The sequence below is a fragment of the Podarcis cretensis genome (assembly GCF_951804945.1).
Source record: "Podarcis cretensis genome assembly, chromosome: 4".
Lineage (NCBI taxonomy): Eukaryota > Metazoa > Chordata > Lepidosauria > Squamata > Lacertidae > Podarcis > Podarcis cretensis.
In genome coordinates this window covers 74,880,959-74,896,518 of record NC_137173.1, presented here as the reverse complement: position 1 = coordinate 74,896,518, position 15,560 = coordinate 74,880,959, and the positions used below count along the sequence as shown (strand labels likewise).

At 42.4% G+C, this 15,560-nt stretch overlaps 1 protein-coding gene across 2 annotated transcripts in view; it reads left to right on the top strand.

Moving 5' to 3' along the window:
• The window catches only part of GABRG3 (gamma-aminobutyric acid type A receptor subunit gamma3), a 309,531-nt gene that overhangs the window by 29,331 nt on the left and 264,640 nt on the right, over positions 1–15,560 (top strand). For both annotated transcript variants that reach the window (XM_079972872.1, XM_079972871.1), the window contains exon 3: positions 5,771–5,838. In XM_079972872.1, the coding sequence (XP_079828998.1) occupies positions 5,771–5,838 (68 nt within the window). The remainder of the gene's footprint in view (positions 1–5,770; positions 5,839–15,560) is intronic.

Genomic DNA, 15,560 nt, shown 5'->3' with positions numbered 1-15,560 from the left:
CAGATGTATTTTGCCAGCTCTCCAAATAACCAGGATAACCTTTATTCATGTTTTCATTAGTTTCATCAATGGCCTTCTTAATTAGAAACAGGATGCTTGGATATTACAACGTATGTGACAAACAACTAGACAGCTCTAAACATTTGTCATTTGGTGCTACCAGATGTCAGCCTGGCAGTGTTGAAATTTGGACACATTTCCTCCCCCCCCCCTTCTTGCATGGAAAATAACCACCCTGCGTTAAGAACTGTTTCAAAGAGGTTGATTTGAGCAGGCTGATATCTCTGCTGACATCCTTTAATCATTCTTCCACCTATGATATACATGTAAATGTTATGGTTGCTGACAGCACTTTCAAACTATTTTTGTCTGATCCCTCTGACAAAGAAACACTGGAGAGCTAGAGATCCATTTACAATCTGACTGGCAGATTTGAGAAGAGCTAGCATGAACATTATTCTACCTGCCCGCTAGGCAATATGACTGTGGGGAATGACCTCTGTCTCATGACAGAAGGCTCCAGACCCATGACTAAAATAAAGCCTTTAAAAATATGCATTTTTGACTGTTCTATTGTGTCGCCCGACTGAATGGATGGGGAATCTATGACCTTCCAGTTGTTGCTAGACTGCAACTCCCATTGTTCATGACCGCTTGCCAAACTGGCAAGGGCTGTGGGGAGTTGGTGCCAACAATATCTGGTGGACCACATGTTCCCCACCTCTGCCCAGCTGGAACATTTGATAGAACTAATCATTTGTGTGTCTATTTTCCTTAAGTGGGGAAGTAATTACATGCTCACCTTTCTTACACTATACTCTTTGTTTGGCACATGGGAAGCAGAAGAAGGGGTGGAGAACTGGCGAACCCCTAGATGTTGCTGGAATCCTACTCCCAGCTGCCTTAGGAAGAATGGTCAATGACAAAATGATGGGAGTTGTAGTTCAGCAACATCTGGGTGTTTGTGCCACAAGTTAGCCACCTGGTTCTAGATAATTTCTGGGTAGAAACTCTGGAAAAGCAGGATGCTTGGCTAGGTAGCTTTTTGTTCTGATCTAGCAGGGCTTTTCTTTCTTTAAAGAATGTATCAAACTGATCTTCCACTGTGGTTCCTCTCTGATACTTTGCAGGGGGATTCCACCTGCAAGCAGATAGTTCTAGCCAGTATGGTGTAGTGGTTAAGAGCGATAGACTCGTAATCTGGTGAACTGGGTTCGCGTCTCCACTCCTCCACATGCAGCTGCTGGGTGACCTTGGTCTAGTCACACTTCTTTGAAGTCTCTCAGCCCCACTCACCTCACAGAGTATTTGTTGTGGGGGAGGAAGGGAAAGGAGAATGTTAGCCACTTTGAGACTCCTTTGGGTAGTGATAAAGTGGTAGTGATAAAGAAGAGAACTACTCTTCTTCTTCTTCAGTGACATATGCAAGTTCCAGGGAAACCAGGTATTACCTTGTATTGTCGTCTACAAGTTTCTCTGATTGCATGTGTATAGAAGGGTCCTGGACCAAGAATCATGGTATACAATTGCATAGCTAAACCTTCCTAATAGGGAGGATTAGCAATGAGACAAGGAGCCAGTGCCAAGTGTAATCAAATGCATGGTTTATTGCAGAAATAGAAATGTCAAGTAATAGCTTTCAGACTGGTCCAACAGCTTTTGGTTAAATCCACAGCAGGCAGAGAGAATTGGGGCAGATAGGTCAGGCAGGAACAATGTGTTGAGCATAGAAGCATAGAGTTGGAAGGGATACCAAGGGCCATCTAGTCCAGCCCCCTGCGAGGAATCAACGAAAAGGCTGATACCTAAAAAAAGGGAGGGAAGAGCAGTAGGCACCAAGTTAGAAGGAGGGGGCTAAATTAGTGGTAGGGAACCTATGGCCTGTGGGCCTCAATGGGCTTCCCTTTGGTCCATAAGCCATTTAGTCCATCAGTTGCTGTGTCCTCCAGAAGCTGTTGGACTACAGCTTGCACCAGTTGCAGCCAGCATGCCCAATGGTCAGGGCAGATGATGGAAGCTGAAGTCCAGCAACATCAGGAAAGCACCACATTGGCTACCCCTGCTCTCAAGAGGAAATGCCATGTTTTTCGGTTTTCCTTTAGCCTCTTTTCCATCTTCCAAACCCTGGGGCTCAATCCAAAGTTGAGAAGTAAGGCACAGCCATTTCCCCCTTCCCTTCTGTATAGTCTGGGAGAGTGATGGAGAACTCCAGGGACACAATCTAGGGGCCTTGTCTTTCCACTTTCAACATGTAAAGAGAGCAGGGCTCATTGAGGCATGCCTTCTTTTGCCTGCTATTGTAAGTTCTTCAAGATGTTTGAATTCTTGACAACACAACAGGTGTCATAAAGTTCACACTGCCCCAGTTCAAGAGGAACGGATTCGGAGATTCACAGATGCTTTGATTGTGATCTGCCTACATTGTGCTGCCCTCTGCTTTTTTCCCTGGTCCATGCAATACTTCTTAAAATTATACCTATTATGGATTTCTAGAGGTCCCTCAATTATTTCATTTTGCAACTTCTCCTCTTAAGAGGAGCAGCAGGAAGATTGCCATTTGTTTTCAGTTGCGTTACAATCAGGGTTACATTGATTAATCAGTCGTATTTGTTCCGATTTCCGTTTTTGATTGCTGAAGCCAGGGCTTCAGTTCATATGAGGCTATTCTTTGGGTTCAGCGTGAGTTTCTGGATTTAATTAACTCTCCCAAATTGTCCCAGAACAGTCTTTATTCAACTCTACAGATGAGAACAACTTGAATCTGGCTACTGGGTTATTATTATTTTAAAACCCTTCAGTTAGTTTTTACTCATTCCCCCCCCCCCAATATATGACTTGTCAGCAATTACATAAAGTTTTAGAAAGACTGAAATTCATCCATGTCCACCCTACATTTAGTCTGAATTCAAATTTCTAACTTTTAATTAGATGGCCAAAAGGCTTGCATGGAAAAATATTTCTACACTGTATTGTATCATTAGAAATTAAAGGATATTTCAGATTCTTGGTTCCATTCTCTTCTTGCTATTTTTTAAACTGACCGGCAATGTCAAGTTTTAGAAATACGCACAAGTTCAAACTGCAGAAGATGGGGGAGAAACGTCATACCCAATTGGCAGCAAAGTGAACCCTGGTCTATTTGTGTTTCTTCTGCCTCTCAGGAGCTCACCATTTTATGCTCACAGCAACCCTCTGGGATAGGTTAAGCTAAGAAATAGAAACCTGCCCAAGGCTATCCACTGATCTCTGTGACATGAATAAACAGGAATCTGAACCCATGTCTTCACAGTTGAAATCCAACACTTTCCCACATTTGAGATTTTATATTTCACTACTACAGTCCCCATGAAATCATTTCATTCACTACTGTAATTAATGCTAGTCATGTAAATCTAACCAATGGGATTTAAAAACAGAAATATTTGAAAGCTTTCCCCCCCCCCTCATTTATGTTTTATGTGCCTGCAAGATCATTAGTATTTTGAACTATGCAAGGATTAGTCAAGCATCTTGGGATGTGTGTACATCATCACAGGTACAAATGAGGAATGCAAGAATTGCCATGCTGAATCAGACCCACAGCTCATCTAGCATTCCTACCCCACCCCCCATGGCTAGCCAAGGAAGCTCACAAACAGGGCAAGAGAGAGAAAACCACCTGCTGTTTGTCCCTGGTCACTGGTATTCAGAACATGCCCCATTCTGAACATGGAGGCTCCTTGCGTAGCCACTCTACCTAATCAAGAGGGATGTGGGTGGCGCTGTGGTCTAAACCACTGAGCCTCTTGGGCTTGCCAATCAGAAGGTTGGCAGTTCGGTGATGGGGTGAGCTCCCATTGCTCTGTCCCAATTCCTGCCAACCTAGCAGTTCAAAAGCACACCAGTGCAAGTAGATAAATAGGTACCGCTGTGGCGGGAAGGTAAACAGTGTTTCCATGTACTCTGGATTTCGTCATGGTCCTCCGTTGTCCCAGAAACTGTTTAGTCATGCTGGCCACATGACCCAGATGTCTGTCTGCAGACAAACATCAGCTCCCTTGGTCTGAAAGCGAGATGAGCACCGCAACCCCATAGTCACCTTTGACTGGACTTAACCATTCAGGGGTCCTTTACCTACCTAAACGAGAACAGTGCACCACCAATGCTAGTGCACCTTATAAGCCATGTCCTGCTGCCAAGCTTCATGGACCAGGCAAATTATTCAAGTGGATTGAGGCATTTCTTGCACTATCATTATCATCAGTAGATTGATCAATAGTATTTGGCAGAATTCATGACCATATATATATATATATATATATATATATATATATATATATTTCATGGCACAATATTTACTTCACTCTCCCTTTGTTATTATAATGTTTTAGTACAGCAGTAAATTCTATTCTCATTTTTTATTGTGAGTCAATGGTATATTATACCTACCGTGACGGCCACCTCCCAGCCACCCTGGTCTCATGCTGTCTGAGGGGAGGGTGATTCCAGGTAACAGAGGGCTGCCATCTGCTCAGTCTGCTTTAAAAAACTGCACCAGATAAAGCAGTGCTGGTGGGGGTATGTCTACAAGGCTGCCCTTTTTCAATCAACCTCTGCATTACCTTGGGGGTCTCCCTGAAGCCAATCAATGGCTTCTAAAGTGGGGGGTGTTACTATAAGAAGAGACCACACCAGGCTTACGAAACAGGGACAAATAGACCAAGTGTCCACCCCATTTCCCAGCCCCAAAATACTATAGGAAAATGGGGGGCATTCAGTTTCAGCCCTTATGTGGAGGTGTCCATGGTAGTCTATTTCTGTATATGCACTCTACATTTAAAGCACATTTAACACACATACCCCAAATTTCCTGGAAACTTTAATTTTTAAGGGTGCTCGGAATTGTACAGCTGTGTGAGGTAAACTCCAGTCTGCAAGATTCTTGGGTTGTTTGTGTGCTTTAAATGAACTTTGAATGCATGGTGTATTCACAGCCTGTGTGGCTAGTGATACTATATATAGTTTAGTCACTAGGTGGCACTGGATTTAGTTGTGTCTAGGCAGAGGCAGAAGTATCCAATTACTTTTCTTTTCTTGGTATTTATTTGTTTTATTTCCAACATTTGCATAGTGCTTTTCACCACTGAATGGTCACAAAGCAGTTTCCAATTATGCTCAGTAAAGCAAGCTATCAGTCAACGTAGCACGGTAATTTTAAACTCTACAATGCAAACAAATTTCCGTAGAGTCCACAAATAGTCACAACATTTCAACACAGCAAACAACCCTCTGAAAGAGAAACGATAAAGTTCATGTTTAGCTTTCCGATTGGTATGTCCTCTAAGCTTTCCATGATACAATGTCTCTTTTGATCCCTGGCAGATTGAGTCAGTTTCAGGGTCTTCCATCCAGAGGGTGGGAGCAGGAGGAGCTGCAGATGGACTAAGGGACTGGCTAATGGTGAGGAGGCCAACCCACAAAAGGAGCCCCCTCCATTGAGTTATGGAGTTCTACGCTCCAAATGTAGCTCCAGAGAGGAAGAAAGGAGGACTACAGAGTCCTGTACATCAGAATATACACAATGTGAATTCATTCCCAAACTGTTGCTTAAAAAGAGAGAGAGGATTTTAGAAGAGTTCTTGGAGGGGGGAGGAAATGGTCTGTGCTGTGCTGTTGTTTCAAAACAGATTTGAGATGGGAAGGCTATAATTATAGAAATGTTAAACATGATGCCCTGTGTTGTCTCCAGGGCACTATTAAATGCTGCTTTTTTTCTTTCTTTCTTTCACAGTGAAACCAACTGTCATTGATGTTGACATTTATGTTAATAGCATTGGCCCCGTGTCATCAATAAATATGGTAAGTGTCTTCCAGTCAATGATTTTATTGGCATCGCTGCTCATGCCATCCGCATCTGATCCCCTTAATTTTTACTAAAACATGAGACGAGGTGAAGTGTTATGGTTGCTCTTGTCGCTGTCTTTTCTGATCTGGTTCTGCTTTCCTGACAATTCTTTGTCCCTCTATTGAGGGAGGCCAGGATGGTGCAGGCAGGAGAGAGCTGGTGATCAGCAGTATCATGCTGTGATCTGTCTGCCACAGAAAAAACACTTGAAAATGATGCATATTCCATTTATCTTTGGGAAATATGCTTGCCCCGACATTGCAAGCAAAGGTGACACAATGCTGACCACAGAAAACGTGGCGATGTAAACTAATGCTGCACTCCTATGCGTGTGTCTACTCAGAAGTAAGTCCTGCTACTCTGGGGGTTTACTACTGGGTAATTGCGCCTAAATAAATTGCAGTCATGTGTTTTGCCATTGAAAGACTGGCCTGATATCTTTTGGAAGTCTGCATGTCAACATGGTGGACTCACTGAAACCAAGGCATTGACTGCTGAACTGTCTCCAAGTTTGGGGGAGTCCAGGATATTGTAAAGGAACATCTGCTCCCCCATAAAGAGGCTGTGACACAGATGGAAACTGATGTTGTGTGAATCATCATCCATCAGTGGTAGGTAGTGGCCATTGGAACCGGTACTGAGGAAGGCAAAGGAGTCCGACAGGAGGTGTACCCAAAGCCTACAACAAATTTTGATGCGGGTGGCGCTGTGGTCTAAACCACTGAGCCACTTGGGCTTGCCAATCAGAAGGTCAGCAGTTTGAAGCCCCACGATGGGGTGAGCTCCCGTTGCTCTATCCCAGCTCCTGCCAACCTAGCAGTTCGAAAGCACACCAGTGCAAGTAGATAAATAGGTAGCACTGCTGTGGGAAGGTAAATGGCGTTTCCCTGCGCTCTGGTTTCCGTCACGGTATCCTGTTGTGCCAGAAGCAGTTTAGTCATGACCCGGAAAGCTGTCTGTGGACAAACACCGGCTCCCTTGGCCTAAAAGCGAGATGAGCGCTGCAACCCCATAGTCACCTTTGACTGGACTTAACTGTCCAGGGGTCCTTTACCTTACTACAATCAATGGAGCCAACTAATTCTCATTATCTCTCCATCTTCCTCACAGTTGAGTGTCCAAAAGGCAATATGATAGGAGGAAGGAGTTTGTGGCTAGCACTGCCTCCTGGACAAATTGTAAGAAGCAGGCTGGGGGCAGATTGGGGTTGGTGGGGGCAGATTGAGGTTGGTGAGGCAGTGCCTCATTAACCTTTGAAGACTAGCCTCCATTGCTCATCATACTGCAGTCACAACGCTGACTAGAAGGATGGGGACCTTTTTTTCATGGCTTTGTAATTCCCGACTCCTAAAGATTTTTCACGCTTGGCCCCCTCTTGGACTTTTGGAGGTTTCTCAATCCTTTTTATTCTTCTGCTGCTGTAACTTGGTGAGATTGTAGTTCGTTTATGAGCGCTTTCGTTGTTTAGTATTTTAAGTGCATTGTAGATTGCTTTAATGTAAAGTGTGCTGCCTTGTTGTGAGTCTTCTAGAAATTCACAAATAAGTGCACTAAAGATACTATCCTCTACGCACTTAGCCTGGGAGGAAGACAAATTGAAATTGGTGGGGCTCACTTCTAAGTAGACATGCACAGGATCACACTTTAACAATAATGTTTGGGTTTCTTTAAAGCACTTTTTAAATGCATAACTCTTATCAGCAAGGCAAAAATACATTTGTACTTAAAACCACATTTGTTCCCATCCAGTGAACTTGGCAGTGCCATTTTATAACACAATGAATATCTCTCTGAGCTATCTGTAGAGTGCATATGCACAGTTAACTAACACTTAATGGTTTGTGGTGCACAGGCAAAGCTTTAGTTGCAGGAGGCTATGTAATAAATTATGTGAATGAATCTGCTGGTCTACAGTGTACATGATTTAATTCTGTTTTTAGCAGTGATTCTGGCCATAAAGGACATTTGGAGCTGAACTCAGAAGAAATTAGGGATGTAGTCTTGTACATACTTATTTGGGAGTAATTATCACTGGGAGTAAATCCCAGTCACAGTGCGGGTTACTTTGGGGTAGGGTTATGCTAGTAATTCTGCTTCCTTATTTTTATTAAGATACAGAATATCATGATGGTACAACAAATTAGTATAGGCTAAATTACTCTTTCTTAGACTTATTTCTTCTTCCGTGTAACAATGCTCTTTGCTGTGATGTTCAGCTCTGTTGGAATGTTTGGCTTAATCCTACTCACAATGGAAACTTCTAATGCCAATAATTTTATTGGGAAACAGCAGCTACCAAATTCTAAATAATGACCCTGATCCAGAGAGAAATGTTGATACTTAAATGCAATTGAAATTAATGAAATCGTACATGCTACTGGCTTGTTCTGTTGATTTCTGTAGGACTTCAAGTAATTTTCTTTGAATCGAGGTTAATTAAAATCTGTTTTCTTTGCTTATTGAGGGGCTGGGGTTTCCTCCCAAAGAATTTGGTGTCTGTGTGTGAGAGAGAGGGATGCTTTGTTTATCAAGGTGGCATCTCTGTGTGTCCATTAGTGGAGAGAAAATGGGGGGGGGGGGATGAAGGCTAATCAATTCAAACATTCATATGTTGCCAGGATTCAATGAGTGTGGAATTTGGGTCACTACAAGATCAGGAGTTCTTTCGTTAATTTCGCACTAGCTGGGGTAAACACAGGCTAACATAATTTCACATCTCCTGTGCTTGTGTAGAGGTGGGAATGCACAAGTGACTGTAAGTTAGAAGCATTTTAGTAGCACAATACCACTGGATTCCTCGCCCTGCAATTTTGATTATGATGTTTGCTGTATCAGAATAAAAAATAAAAAAAGAATATTATGGTCAGTATGTTATAGCTGAACATAGTATTAGATCAGGGAGGTCAAGAGAGGAGTCTTGTTGTTTGGCAAACCAAGACATCCATACACACTGCCCTGGCTTGAGCCCAAGGAGGTCACTTCAGTGCTGCTAACATAGTGGTTTGACTTCACCCCTGGAGGCACACTCCATTGTCTCTCAAGACAGATGGATGCCAACAAATATGAGATACAGTGGTACCTCGGGTTAAGTACCGGTACTTAATTCGTTCTGGAGGTCCGTTCTTAACCTGAAACTGTTCTTAACCTGAAGCACCACTTTAGCTAATGGGGCCTCCCGCTGCTGCCGCACCACCGGAGCATGATTTCTGTTCTCATCCTGAAGCAAAGTTCTTAACCTGAAGCACTATTTCTGAGTTAGCGGAGTCTGTAACCTGAAGCGTATGTAACCCGAGGTACCACTGTACTTGCCATATAGACTACCCTGAACAACTTGGTGGAGGAATAGTGTAAACCAGGGATGTACAGCCCCATTAGCTAAAGTGGTGCTTCAGGTTAAGAACAGTTTCAAGTTAAGTACGGACCTCCGGAACGAATTAAGTACTTAACCCGAAGTACCACTGTATACATTTATATAGTTGTAGCTGCCCCATTTTTATTTTTATTTTACTTTGAAATTATTTGTTTGGTTGCTTATTGCAATTGTGGGCAATTCTGCTGGGCAAAAATCAAGCAACAAATATGAGAAAGAAATGAATTTCACCCTCTGGACATAGGTGGTTACTCTGCAAAGTCCATAACATTGTTGCAATTTCTGAAATCAGGCTCTGCCTATCCTGGCATCTAATTTGAACTCAGGATCAATTTATATTCCATCTACCATGTAAACGTGGCATATCAGTGATCTGCATGACTCCACCCAGATTTGGTTGCACAAGACATACACACATGAATGCATTTCTTATGCCTGTCTCTGCTCTGACTTGGCACACCACATTTTGTCTCATTTGTTCGAAAGAGGACAAATGCTTAATATGCATTTATTAAGCAACATGAGTCAGAAGAGTCCATGCTGTATGCAGGTTGCACAAGCCATCGCCGTTGATTTCTTTTTACGGGAGAAAAAGATAATTAGCTATTTGTCAATTCTAAGGCTGAAGCAGATGGTTCCCTTGCTGGGCAAACTTTGCTTTTACCTGAAGAAAAATGAATCAAATACATTACTTTGACTGAAGATGTCAGTTGCCCCAGTACTTTCTGCACACTCCATCTTTTGTTTGTTTGTTTCAGTCATTCATCAGGAAATGCACATTCCATATTTTCTTACCGAGATTAATCTTTTCACCAGAAGCTCAAGGTCTTAAGTTTTATCTGCATCTTCAGGAGACCGAGTGATGGGTCACTTGCCCTGCAGTTTGGAATGGCTCCAAGGAACCATGTTAAACAGAGGTCCATAAAAAAATTTAAATGATCAGTCAGCCAATCACTTAATTTGCATGCTGCCTTTCCAAGGTTAAAGCCATGCTCAAAGTGGCTGAGAACATATGAAAAATTACATAACTACAAACATATCATAACAACAAACAAAACATCAAAAGGTACGTACTGAATCGAACAATTTACACACCTATCATAAGATACAAAATGAAGATACAAAAAAGTAACAGCAACAACCAAACAAACAAAAACCCCTAATAATACCTCAGCCTATTGAACTGTTCCCCTTCATGGATCACTGCCTTGCCGTGGCGAAGGGGCTTGAAGAACTCAGAGAAGCTATGAACTATGCCGAGCAGGGCACCCAAGATGAACAGGTCATAGTGGAGAGTTTTGACCAAACGTGATCCACCTGGAGGAGGAACCGGCAAGCCACTCCAGTATCCCTGCCAAGAAAACTCCATGGACAAAGACAACAGGCATATAAAAGTTATGACGCTGGAAGATGAGCCCCTCAGGTCGGAAGGCGTCCAACATGCTACTGGGGAAGAGCGGAGGGCAAGTACAAGTAGATCCAGAGCTGATGAAGCGGCTGGGCCAAAGCCGAAAGGACGCTCAGTTGCGGATATGCCTGGAAGCGAAAGGAAAGTCCAATGCTGTAAAGAAAAATATTGCATAGGAACCTGGAATGTAAGAACCATGAACATGGGTAAGTTGGAGGTGGTCAAAAATGAGATGGCAAGAATAAATATTGACATCCTGGGCATCAGTGAACTAAAATGGGCGGGAATGGGTGAATTCAGTTCGGATGACCATCATATCTACTACTGTGGGCAAGAAACCCGTAAAAGAAATGGAGTGGCCCTCATAGTCAACAAAAGAGTGGCAAAAGCTGTACTGGGATGCAATCTCAAAAATGATAGAATGATCTCGATACGAATCCAAGGCAGACCTTTTAACATCACAGTAATCCAAGTTTATGCACCAACTACTGGTGCTGAAGAAACTGAAATTGACCAATTCTATGAAGACTTACAACACCTTATAGAAGTGACACCAAAGAAGGATGTTCTTCTCATTATAGGGGATTGGAATGCTAAAGTAGGGAGTCAAGAGATAAAAGGAACAACTGGCAAGTTTGGCCTTGGAGATCAAAACGAAGCAGGGCAAAGGCTAATAGAGTTCTGTCAAGAGAACAAGCTGGTCATCACAAACACGCTTTTCCAACAACACAAGAGACGACTCTACACATGGACATCACCAGATGGGCAGCATCGAAATCAGATTGATTATATTCTCTGCAGCCAAAGATGGAGAAGCTCTATACAGTCAGCAAAAACAAGACCTGGAGCTGACTGTGGCTCAGATCATCAGCTTCTTATAGCAAAATTCAAGCTTAAACTGAAGAAAGTAGGAAAAACCACTGGGCCGGTAAGATACAATCTAAGTCAAATCCCTTATGAATACACAGTGGAAGTGAGGAACAGGTTTAAGGATTTAGATTTGGTGGACAGAGTGCCTGAAGAACTATGGATGGAGGCTCGTAACATTATACAGGAGGCAGCAACGAAAACCATCCCAATGAAAAGGAAATGCAAGAAAGCAAAGTGGCTGTCCAATGAGGCCTTACAAATAGCGGGGGAGAGAAGGCAAGCAAAATGCAAGGGAGATCGTGAAACATACAGGAAATTGAATGCAGATTTCCAAAGAATAGCAAGGAGAGACAAGAAGACCTTCTTAAACAAGCAATGCAAAGAAATAGAGGAAAGCAATAGAATGGGAAGAACCAGAGATCTGTTCAAGAAAATTGGAGATATGAAAGGAACATTTCGTACAAAGATTTCCATAATAAAGGACAAAAGTGGAAAGGACCTAACAGAAGCAGAAGACATCAAGAAGAGGTGGCAAGAATACACAGAGGAATTATACCAGAAAGAAACGGATGTCTCATATACCCCAGGTAGTGTGGTTGCTGACCTTGAGCCAGACATCCTGGAGAGTGAAGTCAAATGGGCCTTAGAAAGCACTGCAAATAACAAGGCCAGTGGAAGTGATGGTATTCCAGCTGAACTATTTAAAATTTTAAAAGATGATGCTGTTAAGGTGCTACACTCAATATGCCAGCAAGTTTGGAAAACTCAGCAGTGGCCAGAAGATTGGAGAAGATCAGTCTACATCCCAATCCCAAAGAAGGGCAGTGCCAAAGAATGCTCCAACTATCGCACAATTGCACTAATTTCTCACGCTAGCAAGGTTATGCTTAAAATTCTATAAGGAAGGCTCAAGCAGTATGTGGACCGAGAACTCCCAGAAGTGCAAGCTGGATTTAGAAGAGGCAGAGGAACCAGAGACCAAATTGCAAACATGCGCTGGATTATGGAGAAAGCTAGAGAGTTCCAGAAAGACATTTACTTCTGCTTCATTGACTATGCAAAAGCCTTTGACTGTGTCAACCATGGCAAACTATGGCAAGTTCTTAAAGAAATGGGAGTGCCTGATCACCTCATCTGTCTCCTGAGAAATCTCTATGTGGGACAAGAAGCTACAGTTAGAACTGGATATGGAACAACTGACTGGTTCAAAATTGGGAAAGGAGTACGACAAGGCTGCATTTTGTCTCCCTGCTTATTTAACTTATATGCAGAATTCATCATGCGAAAGGCTGGGCTGGATGAATCCCTAGCCGGAATTAAGATTGCCGGAAGAAATATCAACAACCTCAGATATGCAGATGACACAACCTTGATGGCAGAAAGTGAGGAGGAATTAAAGAACCTTTTATTGAGGGTGAAAGAGGAGAGTGCAAAATATGGTCTGAAGCTCAACATCAAAAAAACGAAGATCATGGCTACTGGTCCCATCACCTCCTGGCAAATAGAAGGGGAAGAAATGGAGGCAGTGAGAGATTTTACTTTCTTGGGCTCCATGATCACTGCAGATGGTGACAGCAGCCACGAAATTAAAAGACGCCTGCTTCTTGGGAGAAGGGCAATGACAGGCCTAGACAGCATCTTGAGAAGTAGAGACATCACCTTGCCAACAAAGGTCCGTATAGTTAAAGCTATGGTTTTCCCAGTAGTGATGTATGGAAGTGAGAGCTGGACCATAAAGAAGGCTGATCGCCGAAGAATTGATGCTTTTGAATTATAGTGCTGGAGGAGACTCTTGAGAGTCCCATGGACTGCAAGAAGATCAAACCTCTCCATTCTGAAGGAAATCAGCCCTGAGTGCTCACTGGAAGGACAGATTGTGAAGCTGAGGCTCCAGTACTTTGGCCACCTCATGAGAAGAGAAGACTCCCTGGAGAAGACCCTGATGTTGGGAAAGATGGAGGGCACAAGGAGAAGGGGGCGACAGAGGACGAGATGGTTGGATATTGTTTTCGAGGTTACCAGCATGAGTCTGACCAAGCTGCGGGGGGCAGTGGAGGACAGGAGTGCCTGGCGTTCTCTGGTCCATGGGGTCACGAAGAGTCGGACACGACTAAACGACTAAACAACAAACAACAACATTGAACTGTTGTCCAGCTCTCATGTTCCATGCTTGGATTCATAGGAGTACAGTAGTACCTCGGGTTACATACGCTTCAGGTTACATACGCTTCAGGTTACAGACTCTGCTAACCCAGAAATAGTGCTTCAGGTTAAGAACTTTGCTTCAGGATAAGAACAGAAATTGGGCTCCGGCGGCGCGGCAGCAGCAGGAGGCCCCATTAGCTAAAGTGGTGCTTCAGGTTAAGAACAGTTTCAGGTTAAGTACGGACCTCTGGAATGAATTAAGTACTTAACCTGAGGTACCACTGTACTGAACACTTAACTATGTAGGAAATCCTACTTTCTAATAAAATATGCAGCCCAGTAGTTGTCTTTATAAAAAACTGTTTGTCACTCGGTTATGACCAATTCAAATGGTTAAATGTTCTGCCTATTGCAAATTCTACCTTACAGTAAAGTAGCTTTTGTATGGAATGCAGGCAATATCCAATAAAAAAAAAGAAAAAAAATTCCTTCCAGTAGCACCTTAAAGACCAACTAAGTTAGTTCTTGGTATGAGCTTTCGTGTGCATGCACACTTCTTCAGATACCTAGTGTGCATGCACACGAAAGCTCATACCTAGAACTAACTTAGTTGGTCTTTAAGGTGCTACTGGAAGGAATTTTTTTTCTTTTATTTTGTTTTGACTATGGCAGACCAACACGGCTACCTATCTGTAACTGGAAATATCCAATAAGTCTTGCTCAGAGTGAACCCATAGACCTAAGTTAGACTGATGTTGGGTACCACTCTGTATATTTTAGCTTTTGTATGTTTTGATACTAGTACCAAAGTTATCTACGTATCATCATCATCATCATCATCTATCTATTAATAATATTGTTATTTATACCCTGCCCATCTGGCTGGGTTGTCCCAGCCACTCTGGGCGGCTTCCAACACATATAAAAGCATAATAAAATGTCAAACATTAAAACACTGAATATATTACAAACATTTAATATGAAAGGGTCGGGGGGGGGGTATAGAGATGCTGCCTCAGATAACAAAAGGTTCAAAGCAGAAAGGCTTTCCATGGGTACTAAGGAAAGAGGTGAGAAGTGACCATACAAAACAGGAAGTGTTTGAAATGTAGATTTACCAAACGTTCTGACACCTCTGTAATAGAAAAAAAAAATTGGATTTGTGTCCATGGAAATGTTAGCTGTCTGACTGAGAACTATTACATGTCACTTAATGCAGAAAGTCAAATTTGGACTTTACATTGCAGTATCAGTGTCGCTTTCTGTGTTGGCTCTTTATAGGAGAGGGGAATGAACAGAACACCACAACTTGCCATTATTTATTTATTTATTTATTTAACAAAATATATACATTTCTTGAATTATTTTTTTTAAAATCAGAGCAGTATACAAAAGAAAAACCAGTAAAATTAAAACCTCACAGCCATAATTTAAAACACAGAGAAGTTAAACTACTAAAAGAGATTAGAAGCATCTTAACTTTATAAGCATCTGGGTAGGCTTGTATAAAAATGAATTTTTTTAGCAGGTGCCAAATATTCAGTATTTATTGAATGTGAGAGCTATGGCAGGTGTTTGACACTTTTAGTACACGCAGGGTTGCATCCAATACGATTATATTTAGAGTAGACCCATTGAAATCAGCGCACTAAAATTAGAAATGCCAAATCACTTCAGTGGGTCTACTCTGAGTAGGAGTAGCATTAGATACCATCCCAAATCTTTGATTATGAATCCGGTCCAAGCGCCATCTCTGAAAAGTGAGCTGTGAGGAAAGTGGCCCTCAAACTTCTCTCTCAGGCACATTCTTGACAAAATGCCATCAGGTGCTCTGTCTTGGGAGAACTGTGATTCATGCCTATGGCGGGAATTTAGTCACCTTT